This window comes from Simochromis diagramma, unplaced genomic scaffold, assembly GCF_900408965.1.
Source record: "Simochromis diagramma unplaced genomic scaffold, fSimDia1.1 OVJJ01000317.1, whole genome shotgun sequence".
Lineage (NCBI taxonomy): Eukaryota > Metazoa > Chordata > Actinopteri > Cichliformes > Cichlidae > Simochromis > Simochromis diagramma.
This window is the reverse complement of record NW_024386994.1, coordinates 2,272,034-2,290,282: the sequence shown is the minus strand read 5'-3', so window position 1 is coordinate 2,290,282 and position 18,249 is coordinate 2,272,034. Positions and strand designations below refer to the sequence as shown.

The window sequence follows — 18,249 nt, the reverse complement described above, 5'->3', positions numbered from 1 at the left end:
TTTCCTCATTGCTTTTTATTGTTTGCATGAGATGGGAAAGTCACCTGACTGTTTGAGGCATCACTCAAATTTGCCAGAAAGTGCTGGAAATTGATGGCATTTCCCTAACAAAGGATATTGTCATAACTTTTGAAAAGTTCCTAAGGGTTTTCTCCAAAAACAGCATTCATGCTCAGCATCATTATTATTATTTCAAACTTCTGAATACACAAAGATTGTTTGCTGTTTTCAAAGGACCAGATTCCAGAAGACCTCAATCAACATATAAACATCATCCTGGTTTGACCAATTTTGGCACACCTTGGATACTGTATAAAGTATGGAACAGCAGAAATGATTTAATTTCATTAACATGCCTAAAAATGTTTGTTTTTAAAAAATATATTTTTGAAGAATTAAACACACATTCACAGGCAGCGTGCCCTTTCTGCCATGCGCATGGGAAGGTTAAACAGCCTCTGGTGCTTTAAACTCTGAGGAGCTGTAGCTTTGGCTTCTATTGGGCGATTTGTTTGATTTACACCTTTTTTTAATCATTTGAGCCAATAGAATCACAGTAATGATGCCAGAAGTTGCAAGACCAGACCCCACGTGACCCCAAATTTATGACACGCGGCATCTGTCCAATCACGTGTCCATAACTGGGCCTAAGATGGCGATTATTGATGGAAGTTGCTCTGATGCATTGTGTTACCGCAGCCATTATCCGGAACTACAGCGGCTATTGGTTACAGCGGAGGAAACCAGTCCGGTAAGCAAATTTCTGTCTTAGCACATTTGTGGTTTTCTTTTGCCGCTGGTTTAGTGAATTTTGAAACTCGCTGTTTTGGAATCGGTGAGAACTAAGATAGCTAACTAGCCATTGTTTACATTGTTACATGAAGTCTGGAGAATTCTTGGCTCAGTTGTGTGTGTTTAGAAGACTTAACTTGAGAATTTACAATAGGACTTTGCTATCTAATGGATAATGTCACGCTAGCTAAATCAATATTTTACATAAAATCTATGAAAAACTAGAAACTGTGTTTTTTTTAGTTCACTTTTACAGACGGGTTGTTTGATGCCTTGCAATGTGTTGCTGATGTCCGGAAATATACTTTCACAGGATAAGCCATGTATATAATTACTGACTGCAGTTATTCTGTAGAACAATATGATGTTAATTCATGTGCCAAAGAACTCTTTCTATTCTAATATGTTGCATAAAGCTCAATTTGAAAAAGTGTCAGAAGCCTTAAAGTACGTCAAATAGTTTCACCCAACTGATTCTTCTCATAGAGCTAAGATTGCTTCTGTAGGTGGATGTGATCATCTACCCTCCTGGCCAATCAAAACAGTCTTGTCTCTGAAGAGAGTGAGGATGTAGAGCAGTGCTTTTCACTCAACACGGCAATTTCAACAAGATGACATCTCCCAAGCTTGTCTTCTATCTGACATGCCTCTTCTTGGTGGAATTTAGTAAGTTGCATTTTATTTAAAAAACAATAACAACTATTTATGTTTTAAATGTATTATTCTGGTTAAAAATAATTCTGCTCTTTACCCCATTTAGCTCAGATGAATCATTTAAAACAACCCAGAAATTTACATCAAGAGAAAGGATTGATATCTGCTAATGTTGGAGACTCGTTGATTTTGCGATGTTTTCATGACAGTGATGCTGCAAAGTATTACTGGTACAAGCAACAACTGGGGCAGAAGCTACAGCTTATTTCCAACACCTATAAATTTGACAAAAATGGAACTTTTTATGATGAGTTCAAGGACAATCCACGCTTTACATTGGAAACTGATGTGGGTATAAATCACTTACAAATTTCCAACGTACAAATCACAGATACAGCAACTTACTTCTGTGCAAGTGGTCTTTCATTTGTGTTTGAATTTGGAGAGGGTACCAAAGTCATTGTAAAGAGTCAAGGTTTGAGCATCAAAGCTCTAGTCCAGCAGTCTGCTTCTGAAACCATCCAGCCTGGAGGCTCTGTGACTCTAAACTGTACAGTACACACTGGGACCTGTGATGGAGAACGCAGCATTTACTGGTTCAGAAAAACAGAAGAATCTCAACAAACAGGACTTATTTACACCCATGGAGGCGGGAATGATCCATGCGAGAGAAAAACTAAAACACAAACTAACACCTGCGTCTACACCCTGCCGATGAACGGTCTGAATCTGTCTCATGCTGGGACCTACTACTGTGCTGTTGCCTCATGTGGACACATACTGTTTGGAAAGGGGACAAAACTGGACTTTGAACGTGAGTAACGTCAAGGCTAAGCTTACTAAAAATACTGTAGATCCCCCCCAACAGGGAATGGGACAAAGTTGGACTTTCAAAGTGAGCAGATTTTCTACCAGGAATGGTCTGATTTTACTCAATAGTATTTATTTTAACTTTGTAAAAAAGGTTTAAGTTGTGAACTTGTTTTCACGTTTTACAGGGAACGTGGACTCACTGGGTTTGGTGTATTTTTTGGGTGGTGCTTTGATATTCGTCATGATTCTTTCTGGCTTTCTGGCTTTCCTGATATGCAAGATGAATGGGAGAAACTGCAGCCAATATTCAGGTACAGTGTATTTTCATTGTTAAAAGCTTAATCTGTATTTTCTTTTTTGTTAAAAAAATAACTTTTTCTTCAACTTTTACCTTCAGAGTCTCATGTAGGACAGTCATCTCCTCACACAACCAATGCAGAGGTAAATATCACTGGAGTGTAACTTTCACAAGCACAAATCTTCCAGTACAATGCACATGTGAAGCAGTTACAATGTATTAATATATTATTTTGTTAGCAGGGTTACAACGATGCAGACAGCCTGCATTATGCCGCTTTACGTGTAAACCAGAGAAAACAATCAAGAAGACTTAAGGATGACACCATGAGTGAATGTGTGTACTCCAGTGTAAAGCAATGACTGTCTTTTGCTTTCTTTATAGTTGTTACAGAGAAGTGCTTGTACAATTTTGATTTTAAAAACGGTTTCTGGGTCTTTTTTGTTTGTTTTTGTTTGTAATTTCATGATGGATATCCTAATATTATTCCTTTATAGTGATTTATAGACTTGACAGATTAAATATATCACATATTTCTTGATTTTGATGCATTTCATTTAATGCTCTGGAATTCTTGCCATGTGTTTAATCACAAAATAAAGTAAATGTCATTATGAAGAACTTGAGCGAATGCGTGTTTACTTCTTTTGGGTATCTGGTTGCTCCCTGTGTAACGTACAGTACATGTGACAGTCCTCACTTATCCCAGACCAGCAGTGGAATTAGGAGGTGGCTGTGGCCAGAAAAGCTGCCAATAATTATTTTGATACTTTAACAACTCTAAATACTGCGCATGTAGTTTAAACATCAAAAGTTTGTTGTTGAGATTTAGTTTCTCTATAGGTTATTATCACTAGTCTCGGATTTTGCCTTCATAGGAACTAAGGGGAAGTAGCTGCCAGGTGCTGACAGTGAAACACACTTCATTAGGTGATCAGTAAGTGTGACCACCTCTACAAAGCCAAAACCTTTCAGTTAGCATACGAAATGTTCTTGAGAACATGATCACAAAAAACAGACCAAGTTTAGGTTTTTTGAAGGGTTGCCAGGAAAAAAGTCCTTTTTGAAAGGAACCCATCAGCGTGGGATATTTTTGGGAAGTTGCATTAGAACAAACAACATGTCTTGTTCAATAATATCTATTAGACAGAGTAAATCAAAATGGATGTGTTTGGCACAACACCACTGTCATTGAAAACGAAACATAGCGTCAGCACAAAACACCTGGCAATAATTGTCAAGTCGAAGGGGTGTTGATTAATTGATTGGGGAGGGGGGTGTCAATGTCAGGCGTGTCCAACAGCTAAAGCTTGGCTTTAACTGTATTATGCAACAGGACAGTGACCCAAACATAGCAAATCTACAACGGAACAGCTAAATGATAAAAGAATCAAGGTTTTGCAAGAGAGAAACGCATGAACTGTGGTGAACTAAAGAAAAATTGTAAGGAAAAGTGAGCCAAACTTTCTCCACAACAGTGTGAGAGACTGATACAGAAAGCATTTGCTTCAAGTTATTGCTCTTTGTGAGTCTTGGAGCTTACTTAAGTTGTAGGACTGTGGGAGAAAGCTGGAGTACCCAGAGAGAACCCACACAAACACGGGGAGAACATGCAAACTCCACACAGAAAGACCCTGGTCTGATGGTGGAATTGAACTCAGGACTTTCTAGCTGTGAAGCAACAGTGTTAACCAACATGCCGGTGGCATAGGTACAAGTCCTCATACAATGTACATTACATATATTTATATATATTGTAAAAGTAGTCAAAACAAATGACATCAACAACAGCACGGTGTCATTTCTGCTTTTTTTCCCTGTAACAACAGTACGGCGGATAACAGTCCGTGAACAGTCGCCTTTTTGTGCTCACTAACCCTCTACATTCTACCATCTACAAATGCCATGGTGTTAATGTCATCCTGAAAGATATGAACATCGAGGGTAAAAACAAAGGAGACTGCTACCGGGCTTTAATCCGCCGATCGCCATGCTGCGGTTACAAGAAAAAGACGCTGAAATTACGTTCTCTATGCATTTAGATGTTCCCGTGCTTTGGCTAAACATTGGATTGAAACTTCAATGCAACAATGACACCAAGTAGAATTATGTACATATTGCATAGCCCCAAACATTTCTTTTTCAAAGCCTGCAGTGAAGAAAAAGGTTGGTGATGACCACAGACAATATCGGGAAAAGTGAGAAATGCAATATTTCTTTGTTGAGCACAGCAGCGTGTCATATTTGCACAGAGAAAGTTGCAGTGCACAAGAAATACAATTTGAATCGTCATTACACAACTAGACATGCTGCGGTGTATGCAAAATACCAGGGAGACGAGAAAGCCAACCAGGTTGCCAATCTTAAAACATCTACTGAGGCTACAAGATTTCTTCAAGAAAGCAACCAAAAAGAATAATGCAGCAGTGAAAGCTAGCTATGTGGTTAGTGAGATGATTGCTAAAGCAGGAAAGCCATTCACAAGGGTGAATTTGTCAAAAAGTGCATATTGCAGGCTGCAAATATAGTCTGTCCAGAAAAGAAAGGTCAGTTTAGCAACATCAGCATTTCTGACCTGTCAAGTGACATTTAAGACCAACTGTGTGAGAAAGCCAAATGTTTCAGTGTTTCAGTCGCTCTTGATGAGACCACAGATATCACCGATACTGCTCAGCTCGCAGTGTATGTCCGAGGTGTTGTTGACTGCTTTGAGGTGATGGAGTACTTGCTTACAGCAATTCCAATGCATGGCCAGACCACCGCTCAGGAGATATGTCACAAGCTGTGTGATGCCATGGAAGAGGTTTGTTGGAATAACAACTGATGGAACGCCATCAATGACGGGGAGGAAAAATGGACTGGTAAGGAGGGTGTGGAGGAGGCTATTGCTCTGCACTGCATTATCCATCATCAGGTCCTTTGCAGCAAACGCCTGAAGTTTGACAAAGTGATGTAAACATTGCAAAATGCATCAACCAAATCAGATCCAGGAGCTTAAAGCACTGAAGGGTTCCGTGCTTTTTTAGAGGAAGTGGAGTCACAATATAGGATGTGCTCTACTTCACTGAAGCACATTGGCTCAGCAGGGGAAACGTATTGAAACAATTTTTTGGAGTTGATAGCAGAAGTGAAAGCCTTCACGAAGAAAGATGGAGTGGCTTTTCCTGTGCTAAGTGATCCCAAATGGCTCGTGGACTTGGCTTTTCTTGTTGATATCAGATATAAGCTTAATGTACTGAACAAGAACTTACAAGGCCAGGGGCAACGTGTCAGTCCTGCCTATGACAACAAGAAAGCATTCTCCACAAAACGTGCGTTGTGGAAAACCCAGCTCTCTCAGACGTTCCTGACATTTCCCAGCATTGCAAGGCACTTGTGGATGCAGGCACACCATTCAGTGGTGAGAAGTATGTTGATGTCATTTTGAGGCTACAGGAGGAATTTGATCACAGATTTGCAGACTTCAAGACGCACAGAGTCACATTTCAAATTTTTGCTAGCCCCTTCTCCTTTGATGATGATGCCCCTTCTGTGCTTCAAATGAAGCTCGTTAAGCTGCAGTGCAACTCAAAGTGAAGATCAGGGAGGTGAGTGGAAAAGCCGACTAGCTTGGGCATTTTTTGAGAGAACTGACCCCTAGCTTCCTTCGGCTTTCCTGAATGTTCAAGCGGCCCATGTGCCTTTTAGAAGCACGTACTTCAGCGAAAAGCTCTTCTCCACTTTGAACTTCAATAAGTCCAAGTACAAGACCAGACTTACTGATGAACATCTTTAAGACATACTGAGGGTCTCAACTGCTTCCTCCCTCAGGCCAAACCTCTCATGACATGCCTATATGACATTAAAGCTTGGTTGGCCCTGTCGGTCTCTCGGGTCAGGTCCAGGAGGAAACTCAGAGGGGACGGGGCCTTCTCTATCGTGGCTCAAAAATTATGGAATAATTCGCCCTGGCACGTTAGAGAGGGCCCTTCACTGTCCACTTTTAAATCGTGTCTTAAAACCCACTTTTATTCTTTGGCTCTTAATCTCAGTGAGACTTAGTTTTCAGTTGAAATGAAATTAGTTATTTAATTAATTATTTTTTCTTTGTTTTATTTGGCTTTTATTTATATGTTCTGTAATTTTATTTTATGGTTCCAACGTACAGCGCTTTGTGTCAGCTGTGGTTGGTTTAAAGTGTTTTATAAATAAAGGTGATTGATGGATTGATTGAAAATGTGGCCCGGCTATGCGAAAGGAAGCCCTGCCAGGTCTCTAGCTGCAAGGATTAGGCGAGACACATTCAGATGAACAGTTCATGTTCTTCACTGTTCCATCCATGTTCAAAAGAAGGTTAAAGGTTAAAGAACTGTTAATACAGACATTTGAATCTGAATACAGCAAATATAGAAGACCGAAGAAACCACAACTTATTAACTCTTAATTTGTTCATTTATTTTTGTGTTATACATAATAGATTTGAGACTATTGGAATTTTTTAACAATAGTTTTCTTGTGGAAAACCTTATGCAACACAGCCTCAAGCTGACTGTGCTTTCAGCGGCCCCTAGCTAAATTGAGTTTGAGACCCCTGATATAGATGAAACCCAACCACCTCTTATAAATAATGCTTCTTCTACAGAAATGTCCAAGACTTCACTGTCTCACTGACAAACTTCTACCAGAAGAAAATCTTGCAGACATTAACACAGCTCTACTCACCATCCCCAGTACCAGTATGACAGAAACCACTGAGCGTGCCACTGTCGCACCTTAATACTATTAACATTTGGGTATAAGATCAAAAAAGCATGTAAAGAGAACCTTCCATTCAAAAAGAAGGTTGGAAGCCCAGGATGATGTTTACTGGCTGCAGAAGGGTTTCATGAGAGACAGATCCTCTGTGGTTAAGAAGTAGAACAAAGTGTCCATAACTAAATCTCTAGAATCTGACAAACAAAGGCACACAGCTCTGGCTGCTGGGCTGAGGAAACACAAGATAAAATCATTTTAAAATACTCATTCAATTTGGATAGCATTTAAGATGAGCCACAATAGTCAAGTGCTCTAGAGCTACAAGCTTTGACTTGCATCAGTGTGAATGCAGAAAAGAAGAAGTCTGTCTCTGTCTGTGCAGCAGCTCGTGTGGTTTTTGTGCAGGATGTAAAGGTAGTTCCACACCCACATAAATACACCATTAGCACCTTTAAACATGCCACCAAAAGTGGTGGATTTTCAGGTATCGTAATACTACTTGGGTGAAATATTTAGAGTAATATTTACATCAATGAAGAGAACAGACTAGTTGAACAAGGGTATTTGTGTTCCAATGAGCAAAAATAAAAAAGAAACCAACAAAAATAAATCGAACATAACATCCAAGTTCCTTGGCAGATAATTTAAAACTATTCAGCTGATGAAATCACATCACTTGAATTGCATTACCATTACGACTACTGCCATTATACCTATGCACATTTGGAGGTTTTGTGTGTGGGTTGTGTTTGTACCACTATCTTACACAGCTTTTTGTTCCCTGCTGCTCAAAGCAAAGAAAAAACAACACATTTCAAAACAAGCATTTCTATAAAAATAATTGATAATAATTAATTTCACGTAAAATTTAAAAGTGAAATAAAAGATTAATTTGAAAAGTATTTGGGATGCAATGATTTCAATTTGTGATTTAAAATTTTCAAATATGTTGGTCTTTCTGCTTTAATACAAAGCCATTTGGACAATTACAATGCACACTCTAAACATTCATGTTTCAGTGACAAATACTGAGCAGAATCCACTCTAAGGTGGCACCAGTCTCTAAGCTGTAAACTAATGATATTAATGTAATTTTCCTTAGTGAACATATACTGCACTAGTCAAGAGCCTCAATGCTTGTCATATATACTCATGATATTATGAACTTTACACCATAGGTGGTTGTGAACATGTGATTATGTTTCCACAGTAGGACGTACAGTGTCACTGTAGACTGGCCAATCAAGATCAGTCTTGGGTCTTCAGAGTGGAGAAAGCATCAAGATTCTTTTCATTTGACACAACGATTTGAACACGATGACACCTGCAAAGTTTGTCTTTTATCTGACATGTTTGTTCCTGGGGAAAATGGGTAAGTTCTGTTTCTGTTCTTTTTAACATCTCTTCAAGTTTTCACCTCTTAAGGAAATGAATATGTTGACCTGACTTTTCATTTGCTTTTATTTTGATTTTTATTGTAGTCCAGAAGACCCATCTGCAACCACAGGCATCCGTTTATCAAGACAAAGATTTTATCTTAGCTGATGTTGGAGAAAATGTTAGTTTGCATTGTTTCTATGAAGGTGACGATTCAGCGTGGATCTTGTGGTATAAGCAAACTCTGGGACAGAAACCGAGGCTAATCTCTACGCTCTATTTGTACGATACAAAAATCACTTTTCATGATGAATTCCTGAACAACCCACGGTTCACACTGGATACAGAAAACGGAAGAAATAACTTGAACATTTCAGATTTGAAAATCAATGACTCAGCTACTTACTACTGTGCATGCAGCTATAGATTTGTGTTAACTTTTGCAGAGGGTACCATTGTCAAAGTAAGGGAGGCAGGTTTGAAAAACCCAGCTTTAGTGCAGCAGTCACCATCTGAGAGCATTCAGCCAGGAGGCTCCGTGACTTTGAACTGCACGGTACACACTGGGACCTGTGATGAAGAACACAGTGTTTACTGGTTCAAAGAAACAGAAGCATCTCTTCCAGGACTGATTTACACTTATGGAGGCAAAAATGATTATTGTAGGACGAAAACTAACCCACAAGCAGACGCTTGTGTCTACAAACTGCCAATGAAGGATCTGAACATGTCTCATGCTGGGACCTACTACTGTGCTGTTGATTCATGTGGACACATAGTGTTTGGAAACGGGACCAGATTGGATCTCAGCCGTGAGTACTGAAGAGTCATTTACAGTCAATTCTGATCACTTTTTGTGAGAAGATACATATAAGCTAAAAATCTCTTTCTGATGACTGGCTAACTGCAGGTGAGGCAGACTTTCTTGTCTTGGTGTACTACTTGAGTGGAGCTTTGGCATTCAGTACCATCCTGGTTCTCCTACTGGTTTTCTCAGTATGCAAGACAATGAAGAGAAACAACTGCCTTTGCCCAGGTATGTGGTACTGCTTGTGCCTGATAGCTTGAATTTGTTACATTTATCTTTTAGCCTTTGGATCTAAGTATTTTTTTGTCTTTGACTATTAGAGTCTCGTGCACGATTACCAACTCCTTCAACAACAAATTCAGAGGTAAATCAAATCCCAGTTACTTACTAATAAAACAATGCTAAATTTCTGTGAAGGAAATATCTCAAATGACTTTTGCATATTCTCTTGACAGGCTTGTCAAGATGCAGACAGCCTCCATTATGCAGCTTTAAGTGCTAAGAAACTTAACAAGTCAAGAAGACAGAAAGACAACAGCAAGAGTGAATGTGTGTACTCCAGCATAAAGCAGTAAATATGGACATTTCAACATTTCAATGTCGAGCAGACAAAACAATTCTACATTCTGTTCAATACAATTTATGACCAGTACTAACATTCTAGCCCAATTGCAACTGGAAAATCGGGCAAATGCATGTCCTGCTTGTCTCCCATTCATATTCCAACAGGATTTATTGGCTGTTACTTGAGGAATGATTACTTTTAAATACATATACATTTCTGAACAGTATGCATTCGTTTTACTAAATATTTGATCTCAAGGTTGTAAAAAAACCCGCATGAATGAAGTTTTCGTGCCAGACTACAAACAAATTGCAAGGTTTCAGTTTTATTCTCTTTTTTTGAACCATTTTGTTGGAGTTTATGCATTCGCATTTAGTAAAAAACCAGCACTGTGACTAAATAAAGCTGCTAGGCTATGGCTGCAGATCTTTTTCATTTTATCTCTGTCAGTGCAACATCAATGATCTTGTGTTTTGAGCCAGTGTGACTACTTCAGGTACTATACAGATTAGTACCAGAGCCAATCTAGGAATTTGCTGCAATTAATTTGACACTATAGCAGAGCGTTGTCAAGAGATAGGTCACAGCAAATAGAAGATGAACCAGTAAAATGGTTATATACACCTTTTTCTAAAAATAAATATACTGGTGGCTACTAGTGCAATCCCTCAGCCCCCTACTAGATGTGTTGTATAAATTTGAAAATATCAAGTGACATTCTTCTTGAGTCACATTCCCGACACTTAGAAAAACCTGATCTTTGACCTTGACCTGTAGGTCTAAAATATAAATGTATGCTATCACTTTATGGTGTTCACAAGAATTTAAGAACACATTCCCCCTGACCTCACAAATATTCAAAGTCATCCAAGAATTTAAGTAGAAATGAGTTATTGTGTTCATAAGATTTTCAGTAAATCTGACCTCTGATCTTGATCAAGCTCGACAGGATTCCAGAGTCGTCTCTATCTTCTAAGCCGACTGAGGTCTCTACAGTGAAAATAACAAATAACAAAGTTCTCATTTTAAAGTAAAATGTCAATCATATACATGTCGTTTCTCTCTATGTTCTGGATATTTATAATTTAGCTATTTCTATTTATTATAGCTAGTTCTTATATTTTGTAAACTTGTAATATATTGTATTATTTAAGTTAGCATGCTCACATGTTCAGCATGTTACTGTTCTTATTGTCTTGGAGCAACTGTAAATACATACTTTCCATAGGGATTAATAAAGTATTCTGATTCTGAATGGCCTGTTCCACCTTGCAGCTGCAAGAGAAGTACTTGCAGCTACTGACAGGTACCAAAAAGAGAGAGAGAGAGTATTACTCTGATATTTGCATTTTTACATTGGCTGACAGTTAAATGCAGAGTTGATTTTAAGGTTCTATTAGTTGATTTTTAATCTCTCCAATAGCTTGGCTCCTGGTATGCATGTCTATATCTATACATACATGAGTTGCTTTTAACCCTTTAAGACCTATCATAGAACCAAGTTTGCAAAAACCATCAAGGGCTACGATGAAACTGGCTGACTCTCTATGTGAGCCAGTTTCATCGTAGCCCTTGATGGTTTTTGCGACTGCACTTGGGGACACATTCAAAGTTTTAGGAATTTTCCAGACTGACCAAACTTAGGTTCTTAAAGTAATGGTGGACTGTCGTTTCTCTTTACTTGTCTGATTGGTTCTTGCCATAATATGAATTCTAACAGTTGTCAAATAGGGCTGTCAGCTGTGTACCAACCTGACTTCTGTACAACACAACTGATGGTCCCAACAACATTGAGAAGGCAACAAATTTCACAAATGAACCCTGACAAGGCACAAATGTGAAGTGAAACCATTTGAGAGAAGGCCATGGGTTTTCAGTGCTGTCAACAAAGCAAAGGGTGGCTACTTTAGTTCTTGTACCTTAATATTATGGGTTTTTAAGTAATTGTAATAATTCCTGGAGTTTTTTTTTTTTTATCTGATTCCCTGCCTCTCCCATTAAATCTCAGCCTCTATGTTAGATATTCCCTTGTTGGTTACTTCCTGTTTTATTTTGATAGTCGTACATACCTTGTACTGAATAACTTCCCATGTCTCATTATCCCTGATTTGCTACTGCTGTGCATTCATCCTATTTCCCCTAGCCTCATTACTTTGTGTTTATTGTTTTTTCCTTTTATTTTTTCTGTTTTCCCTTGGATTATTCTGAACGTTTATCCTGAACAGACAGTGATAAAAGCTTATTTTGTATTTCACTCCATCTTTAGTTCTGCACTTAATCTATTGAAACGCAATGCCCCCAGTAATGGGGGAGAGAGGGAGAACATCTGGAATGTACCACCAGATCTGTTATTTAAATATAGCTGTGTGATATCCACAGAAACGTCAGAATCTCAACTAAAAGCTAAAAAAAATCACAAAACAGCTACTGTAAAACAGTAAATGGTTAAAGAGCAGGTAAAAGGATGTAAACACAAAGCGCAAATCACACGATCATGCCACGATCATGCCACGATACACGATCATGCGACAGGGTGCTGAAAGCAGAAATCTCACAGATTCATAAACTGGTGGTTTCATCACTTTCTGAACTAAATTCACTGAACCAGCTACAAGAGAAGACCAACGCTACGCTTCACATTTAAGGAACATTGTAATGAATTCCCTCTTCGTTCGGTGTGTTTTGCTCAGCACCTGTGAGGAGTACTGTGAAGACCGGGTTGGATTTGAGATACTCAAAAGGGATTAAAGAGCGTTGTGTGAATACCCCAGGTTTTCCCCAATACAAGACAAATTGCACATATTATTTTCTTTTTCAGACATATCTGTTACTATTTGTCAAAGTTCAAACAACCTCTGTAATGTAGCTTTGAGTTCAAGTCATCCAACTAATTGAGATCAGAGGAGGAGGAATTTTACTCTAGCACAAAGATTCAAACCAGAGCTTTATGTTTTTTTGTTGTTGTTAAGAATCTCATTGAAGATGCTTTGTGAAGTTGGAAATATTCTTTTGATATTGGTCTTTAAATCGCGGTTTTCGGTCTAAAGATAAGATCTCTTTAAGCTTAGACAGGCTTTAGTATTGTGTAACTACTTGGCTGTATTATCTATTGTGTGATCTTTGTGGTTACAAGCGGGAAATGACCTGATTCTGACTTTAAAAAAAAGAAACTGACTGAAATCATACGTTCTTTCCTTTGTCAGTGCACAGCCATTTACTGTTTTTGACAGGATGTTAAGTATTATGCAGACACAAAAATGACCAAGGAAACACTCAAAAACGCCAATATAAACATCAGTATATAAAGTGAATATAAGTTCACATTTAGATTATTATGTCAGCAGTATAACATCAAATTCTGGAGTTTTTAAACAAACTACTTGTTTTATTCTGCAAACTACACTATATGAGTAATTCGGTTTTGTATATAAATTTCCTAAGGCTATGCTTCCCCAAGGCCAATGGCCTGTTTGATAGTGATACAGATATTGTCCCAAAAAATCCACCAATTTTCATTAAATTCAATTTGGCAACTTTTGCAAAATCCACCACCTTCACTTTACTTTTTTATTATTCTATTCTAGGCTGTAAAACGTAAATGAGAGTTACTATGCTCTTTCACCCGTTTTAAAAATGTTGTGCTTAATAGGCATCTCACAATGTCAGTATTTATTATTAGAAAAAACAAAACGTGATACTATTGTTTCCAGTGAGCACGTTGCATTTCCTAAGTAGGACATACAGCGCAGCGTCACATTTAGTCGGCCAATCAAACACAGTCCTGCCTATAAAGAGTAGAAAAGAGGGTTTTTTCTTTCCTTTTTTTCACACAGCAATTTTCTGCACAATGGCTTTTTCACTGCTGGCTTTTTGTTTTGCAATACTGTTATCGAGGACTCTGGGTGAGTTGTGTGCTTGTAGGTTCATTTCTCCTCTCTAAGAATATTGAATTCTTTCACTTTTGCCTTATATTTGCTTTATTTTATTTTTCAATTCTGCTCATTTGACTGATCTAGAGCTGTCCTCATCTGGTCATCAGAAGAGCGCTTTTGTGTCACGTAAAACGAGTGACAACTTGATTTTGAAATGTTTCTACGAAGGTGAGGTTGCTGCAAGGCTTTACTGGTATAAACAACCTCTTGGACAGAAACCAATGCTCATCTCTTACTCCTACATATATGAAAAAAATAACACATTTTTTGGCGAATTCAAGAATTATCCCCGCTTTTCACTGGATACTGAAAATGGCAAAAACCACTTGATCATCAGAGATTTACAAATTTCAGACTCAGCGACTTACTACTGTATGACCTCTTATTTATACAGATTAACATTTTCAGAAAGCATTACTGTTATTGTTAACGATGCAGAGTCAAACGTCCAAGCTGTGGTCCAACAGTCAGCTTCTGAGATCATCCAGCCTGGAGACTCTGTGACTCTCAACTGTACAGTACACACTGGGACCTGTGATGAAGAACACAGTGTGTACTGGTTCCAAAAACTCAGACGAATCCCATTCTCAGTCCCATCCTGGACTCATTTACACACATTGGGGTGGGAATGATCAGTGTGAGAAAGAAGCTAAGACACAAACACACACCTGTGTCTACAACTTGCCAATGAATAACCTGAATCTGTCTCATGCTGGGACCTACTACTGTGCTGTCGCCTCATGTGGACACATACTGTTTGGAAATGGAACAAAACTGGACTTTGAACGTGAGTAACATTAAGACTGAGTTTACTAAAACCACAGTAGGTCCCACCCAGTTGTCTAAACTGTCTGACTTCATGCAGATAATGTTTTCTGGAGCGGTACCTTTGCAGTCACCTCCATCCTGAGTGTATTGCTGGCTTTCTCAGTGTGTGTGATCAGCAAGAAATGCATCTGCAAATCTCCTGGTAACTAATGTTTAGGGGTTTTTTTAACCTGCAAATTATTCCAGAATTATAAATATAAGAAACTTTTGTTGTTCTTGTAGAATCTCAAGCAAGTCTCCCCAAAGCAGATGCAACGGTGATGTATTACCAGTAACTATTCAGTTACCATTTTTCTACGCAAAAGTCAATCTGTGGACATATTTTTATTAATAAGTATTTTGTTGCCAGGGTTTCCAAGAGGCAGAAAGACTCTATTTTCCATCTTCAACTGTCAACCTGCGCAACAGATCAAGAAGTCGGAAGGATCACACCTGGAGTGAATGTGTGTACTATAGTGTAAAGCAGTAGTACGCAGAGAAGACACGGTGTTTAAAATGTAGTATTTCTTTTTTATGTTGGGTCATGTTCACAATATAATTTTTTTTGCTAGTTAATCACATTTGTAACGTCACTGTAGTTTGAAGCTAAAGATGGAATAATGAAGGAATCATGAGAGACAAATGTCAGTATTCACTTCTTTTTTAATCCTCATTCTCTGCCAACAGTCTTTTAATTTTTTTTTTTTTTTTGTAAATTTAATGTTTTTGAAGCTCAATAAACATAATAAAGACTAAAAGACCTTCAAGCCTGAGACAATATCTGTGTGCCATTTCAATTCAGTGATAACATGTCTCATTATTGTGATTGTTATTATTGTGTATGAGAGAATTAAGCCAAGCTTGTCTCTTCAAGAGAATGGATCATGAAATGCAGTCATTCTGCTGCCAAGTTAAGTATAGAAACTAGACTTAATCTGTTATCCTAAATACAAAAGGTCCCAAGCAGGAGTGGATCTAGAGAAATTTTCTTAGAGTGGCAGGGAAATCAAATGGGATGGCAAAATGAAAGTCATTTCTTTACACATACAGATGTGTAGTTTTTTTTTTTTTTTTTAGAAATAATTTACAAAAAATTGTACAAATCTGCACTTTCATGAAGAAATTTTTGACCGAAAATTTAAACCTAATTTTTCATGATTTATTGGGTTCCAGGGTATAATTGGCCATTTTTGACTACTTTTAATTTTACCTTCATTTTTCACCATTAAAAGCTATTTATATTCCCTTGTTTGGTATCAGTCTTTTCAGCACAAACTCACATGTCTGAATCCGCTGTTATTCTTTTCATTTTGACATACTGTATTAGCACAATTGATATAAATCTTAAATTTTAAAAACTTATGCTCAAATTTTAAGTTCTATACAACTATTGCCCCCAAAATGCAGCCAATACATAGCACTGCACATGTTTCGTGTAGGATAGTTAATTTAAATGCCCGTCATAAAGTAATAACTAGCTCTGAGCTGTGTTTAATATTAATAAGTCCTAAAGTACGACTACATTGTATTTTCAGTTTTTCCTCCATTTTGCTTTAGATTGCAACTTAGCTTGCAAAAATAATTAAATAGATAGCACCTAACCTTTACTCTAGATCTCATGGTGAATACTCTCACTAACACCAAGTCTCTTGTTCTCAACTTCACTGATTTTAATCGTAGTTAAGCCTGTACTGGGTTGGGTGTGTAAAGGAGGATTACGGTAAATATTTGTTGTCAATACAACTACTTTTTGCTGCCACTGCTGCTGCTGCAGGATATCCTCATCAAGATTTAGGAGGGTATGCCATGTGAAAGGTCACTACTGAATCTCTTGCAGAACAAATGATCAGGGGTAATATGCTGAAATGAGGAGAGGCTGTTTCAGCAAAAGAATATACCCAGTCGAATAATGTGAACTATTTACCAGTTATGTCGATTGCAAGTATTTGCAGATATCAAATTGGAATTTTGCATTAGGGAAACGACATGCTTATTATTACTGGCAGGTAAAAAGCCAGATTCTTATGAAGTGGTATCAACCGGTCACAGCAGATGGCCCCGCCCCTCCCTGAGCCTGGTTCTGCTGGAGGTTTCTTCCTGTTAAAAGGGAGTTTTTCCTTCCCACTGTCACCAAAGTGCTTGCTCATAGGGGGTCATATGATTGTTGGGTTTTTCTCTGTACCTATGAAGCGCCTTGAGGCGACTTTTGTTGTGATGTGGCGCTATAAATAAATAAATTTATAAATAAATAATAATAAATAAATAAAATTGAATTGAATTGGTATGACTGCTTTGTTTGGGCAGAGAAGGATTTGTTTATGAGGCAAGAACTTGGGGAATAGGACGATGCATTAGGGGACAACATTTTTCAAGTAGGGCTAGTTGAGAGTGAGGAACATTAGCATGGATTTAGGGGAGAAAAGTCCATGTTGAGGTGGAATTGCATAAGAAAGAGTGAAGCACTTCCAGTAATGTAACTTATAGTCTAAAGTGCTTTGACTGTTAAAAAAGATTAAACTGTTTATGGCTAATAGAGGATGGGGAATGCCTGGATACTGATGTGTGAAGAAAAGCAACAAACCTGTAGCCTTAAAAGGTGACCCAAGTTCAGGCACATGGTCTGACAGCAGAGTCAGTTAAAATAGGACAAGGAGAGCTGACAAATTATTGTCAATTGAAGGATGACAACAAGTAAATCCCATCCCATTGGTCATGTTGTTTTGGCAAAACATCGTTGACAGACAGCTTTGACACAAATTTAAAATGTCTTTGCTGTAAACATTTGAGTCTATGACAAACAGGCACAGAAAGCTAAAAGTGGGTGCATCCTGTCAAACAGAGTGCCTTTTACCATTTTTCTGTTTAGACGTATCAGTGCAACGGCCTCTGTGGTTTCAGCAGGATGTGTTGTTACGCTAACACATACATCACGACCTAAGGTCCACTTTCTGTAAACACCCAAAAACTGTAGTTTTCCACAGGTCTTGTTTATTTCATGCTGCAACTCATGAGCTCAGAAACTTTTTATCCGGAATGCAAAACCATTATTGAAAATGATGTATGATAATCATTATTCAAACAGCAGTAGAGTAAAGAGTAAAATAACATAAATTACAAATGTTACATTGCATTCCTGCAACTTAAGAGCAAAGATATTATAATCCTGAACATAAAATACCAAAATCCTGTGTGAATGTATTCATGTTGATATTCCTAATGATCTCTTTCTGGGCCCATGTGCTGCTGTTTTCTGGTTTGCCCTACTGTTATCCACAATGAGCTCACTGCTGGAATCCTAATTCTGTATACTCAAATTATTACTCATCACATATTTTAAATGAAATGTGTTTCACAGCATGGGATATGCTAGAAATGACAATCAATCATTACAATGAAAAACACATCATTATTAAACTTGAAAATCAAATGCAACTGGATCAGAGCAGCTTCTGCTTTGATCCCATTTATA

At 38.0% G+C, this 18,249-nt stretch overlaps 2 protein-coding genes and 1 pseudogene across 3 annotated transcripts; all 3 read left to right on the top strand.

Moving 5' to 3' along the window:
• The first annotated feature begins 1,068 nt into the window (after nt 1-1,068).
• On the top strand, nt 1,069-4,133 carry LOC120739129. 2 transcript variants are annotated; one of them, XM_040040813.1, is made up of 5 exons: nt 1,069-1,458; nt 1,553-2,260; nt 2,445-2,570; nt 2,657-2,700; nt 2,797-4,133. In XM_040040813.1, exons 1-5 carry the CDS (start codon nt 1,404-1,406, stop codon nt 2,917-2,919), a joined length of 1,056 nt encoding a protein of 351 aa, XP_039896747.1. In that variant the 5' UTR covers nt 1,069-1,403; the 3' UTR covers nt 2,920-4,133. The 2 variants fall into 2 exon arrangements, with proteins under 2 accessions (XP_039896747.1, XP_039896748.1); XM_040040814.1 differs by having other exon boundaries at nt 1,076-1,458; nt 2,800-4,131.
• Nucleotides 4,134-8,129: 3,996 nt separating this feature from the next.
• Nucleotides 8,130-11,564, top strand: LOC120739130. The gene is made up of 5 exons (XM_040040815.1): nt 8,130-8,663; nt 8,773-9,480; nt 9,579-9,704; nt 9,797-9,840; nt 9,932-11,564. Exons 1-5 carry the CDS (start codon nt 8,609-8,611, stop codon nt 10,049-10,051), a joined length of 1,053 nt encoding a protein of 350 aa, XP_039896749.1. The 5' UTR covers nt 8,130-8,608; the 3' UTR covers nt 10,052-11,564.
• A 37-nt stretch (nt 11,565-11,601) lies between these two features.
• Nucleotides 11,602-16,024, top strand: LOC120739132 (annotated as a pseudogene).
• Nucleotides 16,025-18,249: the final 2,225 nt, after the last annotated feature.